Source organism: Pinus tabuliformis, chromosome 6 (genome assembly GCF_031772625.1).
Source record: "Pinus tabuliformis cultivar Carrire ecotype Pingquan chromosome 6, CPIR1, whole genome shotgun sequence".
NCBI classification, from domain to species: domain Eukaryota; kingdom Viridiplantae; phylum Streptophyta; class Pinopsida; order Pinales; family Pinaceae; genus Pinus; species Pinus tabuliformis.
Window position 1 is genome coordinate 854,520,208 of NC_142292.1, and position 20,446 is coordinate 854,540,653.

Below are 20,446 nucleotides of genomic sequence, written 5' to 3' on the forward strand. Positions count from 1 at the left end.
CATTGTTCATTTGTCTAATTGTTCTATCTATTATTGTTCTATTGTCATTAGATAATTGAAGAAGTGAAATTGTTAGATTGGATGCTATTGGATATTGTTGAAGTAATAGTTGCAACATAGAACAAATTGATGAAAAATTAACAAAAGAAACTAGCCATCAAGGACAATAATTATTATTACATCTAAATGAACATATCTTGAATGTGATGGGATATTTAATACTTCAAATAGTGATTCCCTTCCAAAATCAGGATCTTGAGCTCGCAATGTTGTTTCCTCCCTAGGTATGAGTGGCTAAAGGAAAACCCTATTAGGCGTTTCCAGCCCCTAAGGGGAAGTAACATTTCCTTACCCCACCCTTCAATTGATAGTTGTTAGTGAATAATAATGATGGTATAGAGGGGAGAAGACTTCATGACCAAATCCCATCATCAAAGGGACCAACGTGATGGGGATCCACATCCTTAGCTGTCCCATCCATCTTTTGCATTTTGGTATTCTTTTTATTCTATTTTGTGGCCATGATATGCTCTTTTCTTTTCATTTAGTTGCTTCAACCTCAGAGGAAAAAGTTTTGAGTGCTACCCAAGTATGAGGATATATGGGTTCCAAATCCCAAAGACCCAATGGTTAATTGAGCCTGAAGAATGGATGTGAGATAAGGGCTTGTAATGTATGATAGAAAGTGGTAAGTATGGAATATGGATAGATGGAACTACACTATCTCAAGCAGGGCTTCTAGAGTAGTGCCTTTCCTATACCCATTGGGCCATTAGGGGAGGTCCCACTAGTCTAAGATCAAACATTAACCCCCATCCCCCATTTAACGTGAGGGAAAAAGATCACGGTCAAAACTGCTCTTTCTACCAAGTCACCCCATAATCCATATCAAATGCCCAAATACAAATAAGCATAAGCACTCAATTGCAAATGAATAAAATACCTTTTGATCAAAAGTGCACCTTCATCAATGTGCTCTTGCTGGATGGGTGAGAAATTTATGGCTAATGTAGATGGCAGAGATATAATGGCACGTAATCAGCTAGTGGTGGCTGCCAGGGACTCCATGGCTAGCCAGCTAGATGTGAAGAATTGGAGAAAAGTTTTCTCTTATATGGGTACCCATTTTGGTGGGTAACAATACTCTTGTACGTTGTGTCTTTTATCTAATAAACTTCTTTTATCATTAACCATTTCGTGCTAAACATGGATTTTAACATTAGTAATTGTGTTGATAATATCGTCGAGATGTCACCGAAATTCGTAAATATCGCGATATTTTCGGCAAAATGAGATATCGTAGAGTAAATATCATGATATTTTCCACTTTGAAAATATCACGATATTTCCAAAATATCGGCGATATCTCGACAACATATCACACGACGATTAAATTTATTGCTAGGCAAGCTAGGCTGCGGCTACAAAACCAAATTTTGAATTTTATTTGCTCATTTTGCTTTGTTAGTCTTGGAGAAGGAAGTGGAAGAGCTTTGTGGTGGTTTTCAAGGAGGGATTAAGGATCAAACAACGATTATCATCAGCAACCAATTTTTTTTTGTGGATCAAAGATTCAAGAACAATGAGAGAAACTTGATTTCTTCCATTAACAGGTATCTTGTTAAAAACCCCTATGTTAATGATTTTTTCATAGATTTAGGGTTATGCTTGCTTGCCTCTTTGCCTATCAATATTTTGCTTCTTTGTTTTTTTTCCATTTGTTATGATTTTCATGCCAATGCAAGGGTTTTCTCCGTATTTGGACAACAAACTTCATTTTTTTTTAACTTTCTTATGCACCCTCTTATTACCATTTTTCATTGCAAATAACGTAGTAAGAAAATTATTTTTTAAAATGAGGTGGCTGTTATTTTTCGTGTATGGGGGTTTAATGCCAATTTTTTGTTTGTTTTGGTGCCCTAGGTTTGAATTAATCCATTACAAATATGCCAAATCCCTTGGACCCTTTTTGGGACTGTTGACCACTACGTGTCAATGACCCATCGCAGTACACCCTTTTTTTTGCAAAAGGGATAGCGCCTGATCAACGTGTTAGGGCCGTTCAACTATTATCATCAGCCTGATCATCATGTTATATTGAAAACCCTTTCTGCATGTGTAAATTGTAAATAATCTCAGCAGATTCGTGTCGTTTATGTAATTGCCTAGGTAAACCTATTTTTTTGGTGATGATTTACATTCCGGGAGGTTTTTTGCTCACCGATCCATTCTCGGATGGTCGGCAGAGTTTTCCTTCAGCCTTACCCGAAAGCTAGAATGGATGTTGTCATTGGAATCTTAGGGGAGTCCTAGTGTTCTAGATCGAGTTTATGTAAAAGTGATTTGGGGATAATCCTAACTATTTGGTTAGGTTATTTTATTACAAATTGCTTGATCTGCTAGATTATATTTGTGTCGTAGAACTGGGTAGTCTGTGAGGGTCTTTTGCAAATGGGTTTTCTCCCTTGAGATGTAAAAAATGTGAAAATCATGATGTAAAGTGTCTTGAGGGTTAGAAAAATAATTTATCTCCTCATAGGTTAATTAATTAAATTTTCTGGCCAAAATTAATTAAAACCCTAAGCCATAAATTTAATTAATTATAGGTCCTAGGTAAATTTAAATTTTCCAAAGGAACAATTCGTGGGTCCTTTAAAAATTAAATTTTAAGAGGTCCAAAGACTAAGGTTAATTGATTATTTTGCTAGATTTTAAACCTTTGGTCCCTGGGGTTAAGTCAAAGTCAAAATTTTGAGGAATTTAATTCAAAAATTTAATTTTTGAATTAATTAAATTGCATTTAAGTGAAAATTTTGAAATTCCTCAATAATTAAAATTTCGACGAATGAGATTAAAAGAAATTTTGATCCTCATCAATAGTCGAGATTACTTTGACAAGAATCACTCGAACTAGACATTGGAAGATTTATTTTTAAATAGATGGTCAGTTGTCAATTGAGATCATCTGATCTTTGAATCGTGTACTAAGCTCTCAAGCTCTCTTGTATACTTTTTTGAATTAATGCAAAAATCTTTGAGGTTTCAACGTGTTGTAGTGTTCCTTTTTTGGTAACATTGTTTTAATTTCTGCTTAATATTATGTGAAAACTATCAATCAATAGCTCTCTTAGAAAAATCTGAATACAGGTATCTTATTCAGTTTGTTGGATCTAGGGTAACATTTTTAATTTTGATTGAAGTAGCAGGTATATCTTTTTCTTCAGAATTTTATTGTTGTTCTATTTCTCTACTTGATTTGATGGTTGATCTAGTGTTTGCAGAAGATCTCTCAGGTTGTCATTGAGCGTTTGGGGATAGTCTTCGGTTGGACCAGCCAACTCTCAACACATATTTTTTGAAGAGCCTACTTCATATAAGCCTCAAGATTTGTCTAACAATAATTTTTTTCTGCAGGGTGTTTTTGGGCTAGTACCTCTCTAAAATTTCAAACTTTTTTAAATATTTTATGGAAATTTTGATAGATATGGCTATTAAGAGCCTTAGATTATCAGATCTGAGAGCGGAGTTGGACTCATACTCCTCAGATCTGATAAATTTATAAATTATTTGTATACATATGTTATTTACTTTTGTAAATCTGAAATTTTGTAACATAATTTTGAATTCTAACACTTGGGTTTTTGGGATTTTCTCTATTTTTGTATATATTGGGTATTGAGTTTTTCTCTTTTCACTTGTGTAGAAATAGATCTGAGAAATCAACCAAGAAAATCTTCAGATTTGAGCTAGATCTAGACCCTGGAGGGCAAGATTTGGGCTCAAAGATTGTTTGCAGGAATAGATTTGAGAAATCAGCTAAGTAAATCTTCAGATCTGAGCTAGATCTAGACCCTGGAGGGCAAGATCTGGGCTCAAAGATTGTTTGCAGGAATAGATCTGAGAAATCAACCAAGTAAATCTTCAGATCTGAGATTTTTCAAGCAGATCTAGGGGTTTTGAGACAGATCTAGGCCCTGGAGGGCAATATCTTATCCCAAATCTTTTTACAAGGCCAGCCATTAAAGATTTTGCAATAAATCTGAAAATCTGAAGCAAAATATTTTTTTTTCAGAACAAGGGTTTCAAGTTTTGGGGCTCCTAAGCCCAAATCTGCTTTCTCCTAGCCCAACACTAGTTCTATTGGGCCTAGTGCTAGCTCTCATTGGCCCTAGATTCCCTTGCTCCATTTCTGATTTGAATATTTGATTTTCTGAAGCTAATCATTGGTGGGTTTTTGCAGAAAATTTGGTAAAAATTTGTGTTTCAGATATTGAAATTTTTTTGGCAACTTGGGCAAGTGATCTTCAAGGCCTAGGGCCTAAGGGTTTGATCTCTAAACCATCTTTTTCCTCACTGTTTGCTACAACAATCATATACTTTTCTAATAGTGGTGAAAAACACATCTAAGTGGTTTGAAATTAACTAAAAAATTGCTAAATACATTAATAAGTCATTTATGTTTGATGTGTATCAAGAATTTGGCCTAGATCTACATTTTGGGTCACTGTTATCTTTGAATAATTATGTTTCTGAAGTCTGAAATATAACAGTGGAAAAATTTCATGTGGGTTAGCCTAAAATCAGTTCCTAAGTTGTCTAATACATTAAGGAATTAATTTCTTGAGTTGGGCATTCATCATTAGGCTTATTTCATGTTTTAATTGCTGGCTGTAATAAGTATATCAGATCTGATATAATTCTAGAAATCACATCACAATACGCTGAAAATTTTTGATAATTCATGTGGGCAAGTTTGGAAAAATTTTGGTAAATTTTTGGCATAAAGATATCATTGATAGCTTACTGTTTTCATTGTCATATTGCTACTGTCATAAAGTTTTTCTTACTGCTGTCCTAAAAATTAATTTCTGAAAATTAAGTATTCTGTCATGGAATTGTGATAAAATGCATATCCTTTGTTTCATAAACTGAATATTTTTTGAGCATCTGTTGACATTGATATCGAATTGCAAAGTTGTTTTTGTTCTCTTTGAGCTAAATTGTATCAAGAAGATTTGAAATAAGTTGGTGTTTTAACTATAGTATCTTCAAGAGTTTATTTTCTAAGCCTTCATCTAAAAAAAGGCAAGCATTTCATTTGGGTAATTGAGGGCTTTTGTGGCATAAGTGTTTTCCCATTCTCGAGTCTAACTTCATCTCATCTTCCGGTGCATTTGCATATAAGTTAACTTTGCATAGATAAAATTTACTTCCAAGCATAAGCTTGGTCGATAGACAGATAGATCTCCATCCGTTTTTTCTTGAGAAGCTTGTTTTAATAGTACTTAAAACGGTGACCTTGCAGTCATCAGAGCCACAGTTCTCTGCAGCGCCGAAGGCACTGGGTATGTTAGAATTTTAGGAGAGGTATCATCAATCACACCTTAGTGTGCTTCTCCTGATCTTTCCTCTGCCAATTACTACGAAATCAGGCTCAACACAGAAAGGATTGAAGGGTTCACATTTAAATAGGCATTTAACTAAAATTAACCAAGATTCTTGCATCTCACATTAGTTTTAGGATCTGCATTTCATATAAAATACTCATTCATCTAAGCTGCAGTTGTTAATCGATTACTTGGTCTTAATTTCCCTAGCAACATCATTGACTCCATAAGGCACTGGTATCAATCGTTTAAAATCTAATCAAATCCTACAAGTCTTGCTAAATCTTAATCAAGTACTTGATCGCTTCACTGTGTCTCCCGAATTGGCTAGTTCCCAACTAGTTTTTCTTCATTCCACTTTTCCGTAGGGTCTACCCCCCTTAGCCTACTGTAGAGAGACAACTTAAACAGAGAGATTGGGGATCAGGGTGACAACCCCCGATCTGAGCATTGTCGCGGTGCTTAGACATTCTGTGTGATAACAGGGAGTATGGGGAACTTGATGATGGGACAAATTGGGCATATATGACATGCAAATTATGTGGGGACAAGATGACAGGAGGGATTACATGATTAAAATACCATCTGGCGAGATTCCCTGGGCATGATGTTGGGCTTTGTACAGTTTCTAGTGTGGAGCTTATACAAAAAGCTCCTAAAGCAATTGATGAAAAAGACAAAAAGAAAGAAGAGGCAAAAAGAAACAAGGTTGAATGTGCAGGTAGATCTTTCGGGATATCTTCTTTCGAGTTTGAGGTTGAGGTGGGAGGGGCTCCACAGCGTCACTTGTTGATGTTACTGGGAGTGGGAGGTCATCCTTTTTTGTTCCACGAACTAGACATGGAGCACACCATTCCATAAAATCAGTTGCTAAAAAAAAAGAAGCAAGAAGGAAATAGAGTCATAGGGAGGTGTCTTTTCTATAGTGACTCACCTCTCAATGTAACGGCCCATCTAAACTGATCCACTATGTAAAATTTTAAACTTTATGATAAAACAAATATGATGAATTTTAAATAATAAATATGTTAAGTTTTATAAATATAATTAGACTTTATAAACATATATAAATTAAATTTTATAAAATATATAATTAAACTTTATGAACATATATAAATTAAATTTTATAAAATATATAATTAAACTTTATAAACTTATATAAATTAACACTTTAAAACTAAACTATATGCTAAAAACCAAAAATCATATAAAGGACCCCTTTTAAAGGGGGCGCTTAAAAACAACTGAACATTTATAGCAGAGCGCATTTGACAGGAAAAGATCCGAGAGCATCAATGCGTAGAAGGCGTGTTGGGACGAGGGAAGGCGGTGGCTGCAGGTAGGAGGGCGGCCACCGCCAGGCCCGTAGATAAAACCGGAGGCCTGAACCGAGAGAAGGGGGGGGGAACAAGAGAGGAGCAGAAAAAACCAGAAGCAGAAATTCACTAGGAGAAAACCAGGAGGAAGATAATTATCCATTGGAAGAGCTTTAAGCCGTCTGAGGTTCTGGGCACGGAGGGACAGAGAGCTTCTGTTGAGAAGCTTTCTGGATTGAGCAGCTAGGTTTGCTCAGTCTGGTTGGGTGGTATTGGTCTCCCGGAGATTGGATCAAAATAGCCACGACATCACCAGCAGAATCACCAGTTCAGTAGCAGAATCAACAACAGTTAAGGTAAGTACAATTTAAATTCTTCAGGCTTTCTGTAATTCAGATTCTAGTTAATGTGATTGGTCATTACATTTGGTATCAGAGCAGGTTAGAACCCTGCGAGACCTTACAGGCCCATTAAATCTGGTTTTCAGGCTTCTGCATTTTAACCAGCCCCGGTTATTTTTGTTTTTAATTTATGAAATTCAATTATGTAGTGATTTCACAATTTTCACTTGAAAAACTACACGGATTTCTTAACGCATATGGCTACATTCCCTTATCTGTATTTTTTCTGTAATCTTTATCAAAGAGGAGGACCATATATAGATTTGTTGAAAGTTCTCTGACGTCTCAATTAGAATTAGCACAACTGCCCTGTATATATCCGTAGGGCGTGTGCTGTATGGTCCTCTTCTTCCGTGGCTTGGCGTTTAAATTGATTCAATTTAAAACCTTGGATCTGGAAAGGTCACAAACGGGACGTTCACTGAGAAACAAATGGCAATGGAGAACCCCAACCATCATAGTAAAAGGTGCAGATCGTCCCGAGTTCAATCCTAATAGCGCCCATTCTTTCGAAAAGCCTCTTTAGGCTATACTCCCTTAAAAACTTCCTAAAAACAATCAGAAAAGGGGACTGAATCCGACGCGAACCGAACACGCAACCTTCTGACCCGAGAACCATAGTTCATCTTTCGGATTTTGTGAGTGTAGGGATTCTGAAGATCCTATGGTTGAGAGCTGCCATCAAAATCTGTTTAGAAGATTCTGCACCGAGAAAGGGGATAGGAATCCGGACCTGCAACAGCAATAGCATAAACCTGTGGAAATCGATACACATTTGCAAAGTAAATTAATACATATATAAATAACTGGAACGAAAGGACTACGCTTAATATAATATGGGTACAAAGTTATTATGTATCACTCGTGGTGTCGGCAACAAGCTACAGTCGTGCCCATCAGCGAAATTCAAAACTGTGCGATATGAACACATGTTCCCAATCAACATATTGTTGGCATCAAATCAGTCAATAAACCTTGGTAGTTTAGATGAAGACTAAACATTATAACCAATCGAATAATGAACATACGCTATTTTAAATGGCAAGTTCACAGCGTCATGGGAATTTAGAACCCTTATATCAATTAAATTTCAATTTTAATGATGGCGTTTTGCAGATGCAAAAAAAAAAAAGAAAAATTAATGGGCTCAAGGGCCCAATCTCTAAGTCTGTACTCTATGCCACGCATATGTCATAGATGGCCAACAATGAAGTTTGACACACAAGGTGTCAAACCATAGGACAGGTGGGGAGAATAAATAAACGCAAGTCCATCAAGCTCTTCGAGTAAATAAGTTAGTACTTAATATATCGAACGCGATGCCGAGGAGGGGCCTATAAAGGCTCATACATTACACAACGTGTCAAGCAAGGTAAGTCCAGCCCACAATGCCAAGCCGATGGAGTAGGCCACGAGGGGCATTATATTATGCACAACGCGTCAAGTGCCAAAATCCACGTTAAACATGCAATCTTATGGTTTGATCCCATGACCTGGGGCGAAAGACGGGAATTCAATCCAAGTTTAAAAGAAAAATTATAATGAAGTATAATTATAATATAACAATAGTAAACTGAAATAAAATAAATACCAATAAATTTATATTATTTAATAATATATATTTCAGTTTGTTCCTAAGTGTAAAGATTTATTTTATATTATTGCCGTCCGTGATAACATAACATAATTAATTTTAAAAATCTGGCAAGTTTTCAACACCCTTAATTCGACCGAGTCACGTGCTTTGTTGCCAATGGACTGCTATTAAATTAAACTCCCAGAATTAAATTATATAATCTTGCATGTGAAATTAGATATCACATGTAGCTGTATACTTAAGAATACAAATATAGAGTATTTTTTTAATTATTAATAATAATAGAGTTACTTATTTAATCAGTTCATACGCTTTATGTATTTATAACCAATCCTTATATGCTTTATTCATATATGCATTTTAGATATATGAATCAAGTCATATGTTTGTAGGTTATTTTCATTTTATTACCTTTGATTTACATAATTATATTCTCACTTTATTTTTATATACCTTCGGAATGAGTATAGTTGAGGTTATAGTTGAATCATCAATGCCTCTACATTGACTTTTATCAATAGGGCTTTCATAGCAACGTTGGAGATCAAGTTAGCCAAATTATGAAACCAATGTCACATAGATGAATCAGAACTCTAGAATTCAGTCTCATAAAGGTAAAATAGATAAGTAAAGATTGGAGAAGTACTAAAATAAGAAAACAAACTAATTTTTTTATTTTTAATCTCCTTCTAAATATCAGCATTTAGTACAATATTTTCAGCGTGAGTTTAAGCTACTACTCAAGATTTTATGTTGTTTGCGTTGTTCCTAATTCCTGTTTTAATCAATTAATTATTAGCACATCTTTTTGCTTTGTTTCATCACAGAACTATTTTGTGTGAAACCGCAAATAGTAATACAGACTTAATCTTGTTTAACTGAACTTGCTATCCATTCAGTTCCTTTATTCTCACATTTACATTCACAATGAGTATGTCTTCCCATAACTTCAAAATAGCATTACATCAGCAAACTGCAAGACCATCAGTGCCTTGTATAAAACTGCAATTAAACTCCCCCTCCCAACCTATGTGAGCAGAGCCAATGCATTCACCTTAGCACCAGTCTGGACAGAGTCTACATCTTTTCTATGCTCATATATTGTGGTTGTTATCTGTTCTGCCAAACCAATTTTAAATAAAGTCAACTGTCCAAGACAAGCATTAGACTAGTCATCATTGCAAGCTGTTACACCTCTCCCGAGGGGAGTGAACCCTTCTAACAGGTTCCTTTTATGTTTCCTAACAGTAATCAATTCTAACTTGATAGGTTCCCTGTTATGTTATTTGATCATTCATAGCCTCCTAGATTGCCAGTTTCAAGTTGAAAGGAACAGCTAAATTTCTCAGATAATATCTATGCAAATTTTTTTGCCAAAAATTGTGAAATCTGAACTTATGATAGCACAAAATTTTCTATGAATCCTATTGCAGTCAATTTGCATTTGCATCAACCATTAAAGTGTTATGTGCAGTTCACAAAACTACTTTTCAAAAGCATCATGTAGAGGACAAAATTATACTAATTATATCCTTGGAAGGAGTCACTCTTAAAACAAAACTGGTTCTAAAAATTCATAATCACATTTCATCCTAATATGGAACCAGAGCAACCCTTCCTTTTATAGATTTAACCTGTACCCTAGTAATATATACAGAATATCATGGATATTATTAGGTGAATAAACTTTAGATGTCTTACTTTAGGAGCTGATAACCCCACTTCTGCATTATTCATATTAGGATAGAATACCCTGCATTAGGACAAGGAGGTCGCGAGACCACCCTCCTTGACCTCGGTACCAGTAAGATCCGCCTAGCGGGTAAAATAGCAAAACTATACCCGTTTATGACTGTGAAGTTGCAAAAGAGAATTGTGTGTTAAATTCGGTTGCCCACCTCAAAATTTTTACGGAATTTTATTATGTGTTCAGGAACCATTACAATGGTGAGGACGTATGAGCGACGACGACGTGATCAGGCAGCATCACCACCATTAATGCCGCCACCGTCGCCATCATCATCCCCATCACCATCGTCACCGCCAAGACCATCATCGACATCAATCGCCCCAGCGCCAGAGTTGACTGTGATAATGAATTCTTTGGAAGCCTTATTGGAAACATTAAAAGGATCAACTAAGGCCAAAACCAAAGAGGAATTTCAGCATGTAGCCACCAGTTCAGCGGAACCAAATAATCTTGAGCCCAGAAGATCGAGAGAAGACATTTCTAGGGAGCTTCAGAAAATTAGACTCCCCGAATTCTCAGGAGGTCGAGCAGGTGAACGCGCTGAGGCATGGTTGGAAGGAATGAACCGATGCTTTAGGTTAAGAGAATATTCGCCTTCAGCAAAAACAAAAATTGTCGTGTTTCAATTAAAGGAGAGTGCCTTAATTTGGTGGGGAAATCTGGAGAAGCAGCTGCACCTTACATCGGATAATGTCCCTTGGGAACTGTTTGAGGAAAGGTTCCGCGCAAAGTATTTACCTCCATACTTTCAACAACAACAAGCGAGAGCCTTTCATACATTAATTCAGGGAAATAAAACGGTGGAAGAGTACGAGATTAGGTTTATGGAGCTTGTAAAATACATTCCCTACTTAGATTCTGATGAACGTCAAGCTGAACGCTTCATATTTGGGTTAAATCCTCGCATTAGAGCCTTGGTAAGCATGTGGAAACCGTCATCAGTAGCCGAGGCGGTTGAGTGTGGTCGTTATGTAGAAGAGCACCTTGGAATCAAAAAAGAGATAGGGCTAGCAGAACCTTTACAATCAGGATTTCCTGGGAAGACTCCTCGAAACTTTATCAACGGAGGTAGCTCAAGGCCACCTTACGATAACAGGTCTACCTCTAGAAATATAGTAACAAGAGCTCCCATGGCAGTAAACACTATAGCCTCGGAATCATCAAACGCTAGGTCATGGTCATCTCGAGGGACTGCCAGCAGAGGTAGAAATTCGAGAGAAATCATCATGAGAGGACGAAGCTCGTTCTCTAGAAATTCACGTCCTGAGTCAAGAGGATCAATGCCGCTAAATTGTTGGGGATGTGGGGGACCGCATTTTCAACGGGATTGCCCTGAAGCTTCGTCGACTATGTCGCATAGGACTGGAGAGGGACCAATATCAAACAGTCAAGATAATCATAGAATTCATGCAGTAATCAGCAACGACCAAGCAGCGCATCAACCCACTATAGCGGGATCTTCAGGTATGGAACAAGGGAATCGTAACGGTCGAACCATTACGTATACTGGGACGTAGGGTTCGATAGCTGAGGAACCGCCTGGTGGACCAAGTTAGGGTCCAATGGGACAAGTATAGTCCTGGATCAGCAACTTGGGAAAATACAGAGGACATATGTCAAAGTTACCCTAATCTATGTCAATTTTGAAGAACTTTAAACTATGTTTAGTATATATTTACTTCACTACAATCAGAGACTCAGAAACTTTTTGAATGATTATGGATAAACGTGAAATTTTGTGGCATAATACATGTTTAATTCCTGCTGGTACATGGATACCAAAACAATATATATGGTTCATTTTACTAAATTATAGTTGTCGAAGTAAAGTTAAGACAGTTGAATGATTTTACTTCTGATAGAAATTAAGATATTATAGATCTGATTTATTTATACATGTCAATATGATCAATGGGATAGAAATCAGGAAGTGAATACATTCTAGATGAAAGTCAAAAGACATGCATGGAATATGGAAAAATATGTTGTACTGTAGTATCATAAATGAATTAATAAGGGAATAATATGTGAGTTATTTTGAATATGCTGATGCACGTTTTACGGATGCATGGATAAGTGTATGATTGCAGGTAATAGACAGTTACCGGGATGACCACGTGATGACAGAACCTCAGAACAATTAAAGCTCCAAGTGATTCTATGATAGGGTGTTAGCCCTAAGTTCTATTAGGAGGGGTGGAGGTGTTGCCCGCCGTTTATCCTCCGAACCCTGGAGTCATGGGAGGACTGTGTGAACCACGCTCCCCTAGACGTGTGATGATGACTGCCAGATGCCTACTGGGAATCAGGTTGGTATAACCGACGCTGTCACCTTAGAGTTTATGAATGGCCGAGTCAGTAAAACTGACGCCATGGCATACTCCAGTAGAGGACGGATAGGATGGGAGCGGAAGAGATTAGGAAGGATAGGTTGATTTTAGAATAGCTTGGGAACCTGGATGGAGCACGATATGTCCATTAAATCGTAAACCTAAAATTCTAATTTTGTTTTAGTCTCTTGATATTAAAATAAAATTTTAAAGCTAAGAAAGGGGTACTAATTACCATCATAAGTAATCAGATAAGATAAAACTCTAACTTCGGGACGAAGTTTTCTGAAGGGGGAGTGTATGTAACGGCCCATCTAAACTGATCCACTATGTAAAATTTTAAACTTTATGATAAAACAAATATGATGAATTTTAAATAATAAATATGTTAAGTTTTATAAATAGAATTAGACTTTATAAACATATATAAATTAAATTTTATAAAATATATAATTAAACTTTATGAACATATATAAATTAAATTTTATAAAATATATAATTAAACTTTATAAACTTATATAAATTAACACTTTAAAACTAAACTATATGCTAAAAACCAAAAATCATATAAAGGACCCTTTTAAAGGGGGCGCTTAAAAACAACTGAACATTTATAGCAGAGCGCATTTGACAGGAAAAGATCTGAGAGCATCAATGCGTAGAAGGCGTGTCGGGACGAGGGAAGGCGGTGGCTGCAGGTAGGAGGGCGGCCACCGCCAGGCCCGTAGATAAAACCGGAGGCCTGAACCGAGAGAAGGGGGGGGAAAACAAGAGAGGAGCAGAAAGAACCAGAAGCAGAAATTCACCAGGAGAAAACCAGGAGGAAGATAATTATCCATTGGAAGAGCTTTAAGCCGTCTGAGGTTCTGGGCACGGAGGGACAGAGAGCTTCTGTTGAGAAGCTTTCTGGATTGAGCAACTAGGTTTGCTCAGTCTGGTTGGGTGGTATTGGTCTCCCGGAGATTGGATCAAAATAGCCACGACATCACCAGCAGAATCACCAGTTCAGTAGCAGAATCAACAGCAGTTAAGGTAAGTACAATTTAAATTCTTCAGGCTTTCTGTAATTCAGATTCTAGTTAATGTGATTGGTCATTACACTCAACATCACCAAAACTAGTCTATTTTGGCAGCCAATGTGTGATGCTATTGCTATTGTGGGTCCAGGGTACAAAAGTGCTACATATGAGGAGTTGCGGGAGCCAATCCATCAAGCAGGACATCAACTCTAGATTGGCGAAGTTGAAGCAGACATGGGAGGTGTCTAGATGCACAGTGAAGTCTGATGGTTGAATAGATGGGAAGGGTAGGACCCTTCTAAATTTATCGGTACATTGTCCTAAAGGTGCCATGTTTATTAAATCAGTGGATGCATCAACACATAAAAGATGCAACATTGATATGTGAGTTGTTAGATGTGTTTGTCCAGGAGATTGGTGTGCAAAATGTGGTGCAAGTCATAACAGATAATACAACTAATTATGTGTCTACCAGTGGAATGCTTATGGAGAGGCACCGCACATTATTCTGGACTCCATGTGCAACACATTGTATCGATTTGCTACTTGAGGATATGGGGAAACTCTCCTTCATCAAGGAGGTGATTGATATGGCTAGGAACATCCCCAAGTTATATATAACTATGCTTTTGTTCTTAGCCTTATGAGGAGATACACTAGAAACAGGGAGTTGTGGTGTCCTGCATGGTGCAATCACATGTTTTACCACCAACTTTATTACTCTTTAGTCTTTTCTTTGATGCCAATTTGAGTTGAAGCAAATGTTTGTTTCTGATGAGTGGCGTGATTGTAGATACAACAGGAGATAGGATGGGAGAGCCATTGCAAAAATGGCGTACACTGACACGTTTTGGCAAGGAGTAGAAGTGTGCTCAATTAGTGAACCTATAGTAAAGGTTATGAGATTGGTAGATGGGGAGAAGCATGCAATGGCTTATTTGTATGAGGCCATGGATAGGGCTAAGGAGACCATTCATGCTTATTATGTAGACAACTTTTGTTGGGCTTAAAAGGCAGATGATGTTATGGGTTGCAATTGATGGTCAGTGGACATGGATTCTTCATCAACCCATTCATACCACAACACTCTTCCTCAACCTTGCATTTTCATACAAATGCAGCTTCATTTTTTATGGTGCGCTGATGGAAGGGATACATTCTTGTATTCATAGGATTGTACCTTTTCCTGAGCTTCGTAGCAAAATCAATCGCGAAATATAGTTTTATCGGGATTGTGTTGGCCTATTTGGCTTTGATGATGCTATTTAGGAAATGGCCCTCTTCATGCCACGTAAGTGACAAGTCATGACTCATTAGAATTTTCAATTTAAAATTTAGTGATTTATAATTCTAGATTTTTTAAATTCAAGAATCAATTATGTTTTATTTGAAAGTTTAATTATGTTTTAAGTTTTTAAGTTTTTTTCTTTATTTTTGTTGTAGATATTTGGTGGCAAAGTTAGGTGCAAGGGCACCAAATTTGCAAAAATTGACCATAAGAATCCTGAGTCAAACCTGTAGCTCTTTAGGGTGCGAGCGCAGTTGGAGTGCCTTTGGGAAAATACACTCAAAGAAGCGCAACCAGTATAACTTTGAGCTTCAGCCTTCAATTGAGTGATTACATTACTGTAATTTAAATTAATGACCATGAAGTGTCAAGACCCATTATTTTTTTTTAACACTCCTACAAGTTGGAGTTCTCATGCCTCAATGATTTAGTGTTTGCGGATTACAATCTCTGACTTCGAGTGAAGCAAATAGAGAAACCAATGGATTTAGATGCCATTTCTTTAGACGATATTGATGTATTGTCTCAGTGGAGGGTGGAGTCTATGTGAAAATCCTATCACTACAGGAACTGTTTTACTTTTCCTACTTATTCCACCATAAGTTATTCAAGAAATCACTTCAATAAACATTAAAATAAATACCGCTGCAGATATCACACCGTAATACAGAAACAAACATATGTTCAAGAATCAACACATTGACACAGATATTTTGGACTAATGTCCCCGGAAAAACCCAATGTGGGAAAACCGGTGCAGCAAGGGAGGATTTATTATTCAACATTTTTTTAGTACAACAGGGTGCCAAACTGGCTTATCCACAGATAGACAAATTATCCAGCACTTCGTCTGACCCCAACGTCAGCCCTACTGACCTCTGCGTGGCCTGAAACCCTCTGCGTCAGCCTATTGAGACTCTGCGCAACCTCTTTAGCCTTCTGCGTCACTCCTGCAGCCTCTTCGTGGATGAAGCAGGCCCTGTTGGGTCTGTGCAGTCTCTGTTGCCTCTGCGTGGCTCCCTCTGGCCCTGCGTCTACCTCTTCTGCCTCTGTGCTGATCTATCGTCTCTCTTCCGTACTTGCTACCTCCTGACTGCTCACCAGACCACTGGTTCAATTTATCAGCTAACCTCGCTCCAGAAATTGAACTGACTGGTCACCCTCAGTGTGTTCTCCAAGTGACCCTCAAGCCTCCTCTTATACTTTTCTCGTTGACAGATCAACGACCAAAATTAAGTCCTTAATCAATGGCTAAGATTAGATCTAGCTTGATCCATGACTTTTGGACCATTCTATCACAGTTTCGTATTAATTCACATTAATATTTTATTTTCCCTATGTTTAGAGTCTAGACTTAGGGATTACATTAAAAATATTAATTATTTTAATATCTCGCAGACTGTTTAGAATCTGCCCAAACCCTTTCTGGGTATTGGAGATCTCATGTGCCTTAGCCTCTCCACCAAGTTTCGTGGCTAGAGCACATCCGATGCTACTCCAAATCAACAGTCTGAGGTCATCATCATGGAGGAGTCACCTACATGGTTAGAGGATGAACAATTAGTATAGGAGCAACAAGAGGAGTAGGACTCAAAGGAGTAGCAACAACAACAACAACAACAACAACAGGAGGAGATTGTGGGAGCATCAACACCATCTGCTATAAATATAGGAGAGCACAACTCCATACCTAGCAGTCATTATTTGACATTAGGTGTAGGGTCCGGGCCTTCTACTGCTAGGGGCAGGTTTGGCAAACAACCCATCATGTTTTGCCATAAAAGGGGGAGAGAGCACTGATCTCAAATAGCTAGCTGCTAGTTTTATTTGTTTTGCTACTTATAACTTATGATGATGAGATACTTTTATATATGTGATGTTAGTTTGTATTGATTCTCTACATTTGAGTCCTTGATTGGACAATTATCACGGATCAGCAGGATTTGGTGTCGCCTTTGATGTATCATTTTTATTGTACATCCACCACATCATATATATTAGTGCTTTCTTGATATTTATGTGCCAATGTGTTTATTTCATGTTGTTATTGCTTTATATGTTTAAAAATTTGAAAAACATGAATATATTATGCATTTTTTTATGTTTGCCGATATTTTCCGATATTTTGCCGCTGTTTTCGCCGATATCGCTGAAAAGTTGCTTTCAGGATCCTTGCTGATATTTTGCCAATACCGATATTTTCAACACTGATAAACTGTAATATGAAAGATTTTCTCCATATGTAGATGTAGCACCAATTCAAACAATCACAGTTTTTTTAATCTCTGACAATTTCTTGTGAAAAGTAATTCAATGCTTTTTAGAATATTTGAACAGGCATTTGGTACCAATCACCATGATGTGAAATAGCTGACAACCGGTTGACTTTCTCCCCTTCATCTCTGCATTTTGTTTGCATTATTTTTACTTTAGTGTACAATTTCCTTCTCAGGCATTGAGATGAGGGTAGCGATTGCACACTTTCTTCTATTCTATTGCACCCTCCTGTGTCTGCTTCTGCTTCAGTTCTGAGGCTCAAGTCTAGGATCATAAATTGATTGTGGAGCTGGACATATTTGCAGAGTGGTCATCCATTGTAGCTCCATATTCATTTGCACCTTTTTATTTTATATGTTACTTCTTGAGAAAATAAGAAATATTTTGTTTACATTTATCACTAATACAAGTATAAGATTTTATTTATATTGCTGCTATATGTGAAAGATAAAAACATACATATTTGGCCATACTGTCACTTTCGACAATAAGATTTGGATGTCCTATGTCTACCTAGAATGTGGTAGCTACATTAAATATGGATGCTAAGTGTTCTGATATCAATTATTATATTGGTTGTGACAACCTCCATATAATTTAGTGGTCCTGACAGCTGATAGGTGCAACGCAATTGGTCACAAATGTAGCTTGGCATTTGGCTAGTTCCATGCTGGCAATTTTCCTGGTTGGAATCCCCTTGGGTTAGGCACACTAGTGTAAGCTGATGGGTTAGGGATGTCATCTACAAATGTGGAGCAACATCCCTTGGGTTTCCCTACAATGTTTTCCTTAGGAAAAAATTTAGTAGTCCTAGTTTATCCTTCACAAGAATGTGTACACATTAGTGTTTCTGTCAATATTTTATCCCCCTCTGTAATTATGTGTACATTTTTTAGCCTGAAGTTTTACCAGCTTGTGTCAAAACAAAAGGGAAAACCATCGAATTTACCGAGCAGGAATTTGAGGTTGTGTTTGATCCCTTGCTCTCATTAGTGCTGTTCTTGTATCAATTGGATGAATTGTTTGTATTATCTAGATTTTCATTTCAGTCAAGTACATTGATAAGTCCTTGTATCAAAGCCCCTGACAGACTATTGTTTTGATTCCTTTATTTGTTTGATCAGGTTGAAGTTCCCAAAGATTTGCAACCCCAAAAGAAGCCACATTTCCTGTGTAAAAATCCTAAAGATATATGTCGAGACAAGTTTTACATGTCAGCTTCTGTTTTAGGAGAAATATATGACAAAGCAAGTTCATATGATGCGGTTGAGTCATACGGTACTGTTGTCCCTACATTTTGAACGTTGACCCATTTGTGACAAGTTTAAACTTTTTCTCTTTATTATTTTTTCCAAATGACAGGAAATCTTACTCTTGCTATATTTGTAGAAATATGGACCATTCCATGCTTCCAAGATGCAAATGTTGGAGAGCTTAGGACTCTGTGGCATAAACGTTATGTTCAATATAAATTGGACATGACCAAAGCATTGAGTGGAGCTGATTCTTCAAATTCAGCTTTAGATGCTCAGAGTGTAATTCTAAAATATAGGCAGGTAGACAAACTCAAACTTTCTCATTGACAAATTTATATCTTCCTTTACTTTGTTGTAGATGTTTGGGACGAAGCTTACTACTAATGTTATTGCATATTTCATTTATATGATTGGGATTCCTGTTTCTGAGTAAACTTTGCTTGTTTACCAGTTTCTATATGAAGCAGCCAGCTTAGATGAGAGCAAAAAGGAAAGACAACAAATCCATAAAGAAGCTTGTGCAATTTATCAAGTTGTCTATGAACATGCAACATCGACCAAAGATACCAAAGATACATGCAAATGTTATTTTGCTTGGCGTGTTGCAGGAGAGGCTCTTTGCGAGATATATTTCCATAATCATCAAAAGCAACCTATTCTTATTTCAACTGCATCATTGTATGATATTCTTCCTTGATTTTGCTTGGAGATAGAGAAAAATACTTTTAAGTGGATGGAAACCATGTCATAGATGGAAATTCCCAAATATTGTCACAATCAGTGTTGGCTTACATGTAAGACAGGGAGATAACCGTACTCCGATGAACATTTGATACAAAGACTCTCCCTTGTAAGCTGTTACTTGTAATGGTAAAGCAGGTATGATCCCCAGTAAATATTATCTTGAGCGGGCTTCAAGAATGTATTTTTAAAATTAATGTAAATTATTTTCGTTCAATCCCCATATCTCTGTGTCTCATTCCATTTCCTTCTTTTAGATAAATAGTGTCATGAGACTTAAATGTGGGTGATGTAAGTGGCCAGGGCTCAATTGTGAATATTTTGTTCTATTAAGAAATAAAGATGTTGGAACTGAGCAAGCATCTATATAAATGATGTGTAACACTCAAAGATAACGTTTTGGGCTTATATAGGATCTGTACATTGTTAGATAACAATCTCTTGTAAAGCTTGTTACAGAGAACATGGTACATTAAATAAGCAAAGCGTTTGCCAAGATTAGCTAGCAATATTTGTTGAAAACCACTAGATGTTATTCATTATAATTGGAATTGCTTCAATATTATTGATATAGATTAACCTTTTTTGCTGGAAGGATTATTTATGCCAGTGGAGTGCTATTGTTAGAGATAATAATTTTAGGTGGAGTTGGTTTGCCTACATCATCAAAGGGACTTAGCACACAACAGTTGACAGATAAATAGCAATGAGTCCTTCACATACTAATATGATAGGAGAAAAAGAGAAAAGCAAAGGAGACCAATCTGGTAAGAGCACTAGAGCACTTTTAGTCCAAAGTTCACGGAGAATTGTTAATGCAAAGAGTACTAGCTCCATGCTCAAGATTACCATAAAATGCAGAGTGTTATCTTACATTGTAAGCAGAAGGGCTTCTTGCATTTTGCATGGTGTGGGTCTGAAGTATTTCATGGGCCGATATTCTATGTAGCAATTTGATATGCAGCCTTTTGACTGCAACAATTTGATTTTGCAGTGTTTCATGTGCAGGTCTGATCTATGTTTCTTATACCCAAAATTTTTGTTGTGTTAAATTCTTAATTGTGATTGTGTGATCAATTTTGAA

At 36.9% G+C, this 20,446-nt stretch overlaps 1 protein-coding gene across 1 annotated transcript in view; it reads left to right on the plus strand.

The window, feature by feature from the left end:
• The window catches only part of LOC149261573 (putative RNA-dependent RNA polymerase 5), a 547,055-nt gene extending 527,470 nt beyond the window's left edge, over positions 1-19,585 (plus strand). Inside the window, exons 15-17 of the mRNA XM_089369746.1 lie at positions 18,490-18,643; positions 18,755-18,921; positions 19,073-19,585. Of these exons, the coding sequence (XP_089225872.1) occupies positions 18,490-18,643; positions 18,755-18,921; positions 19,073-19,318 (567 nt within the window). The 3' untranslated portion in view covers positions 19,319-19,585. The remainder of the gene's footprint in view (positions 1-18,489; positions 18,644-18,754; positions 18,922-19,072) is intronic.
• The last annotated feature ends 861 nt before the right edge of the window (positions 19,586-20,446 follow it).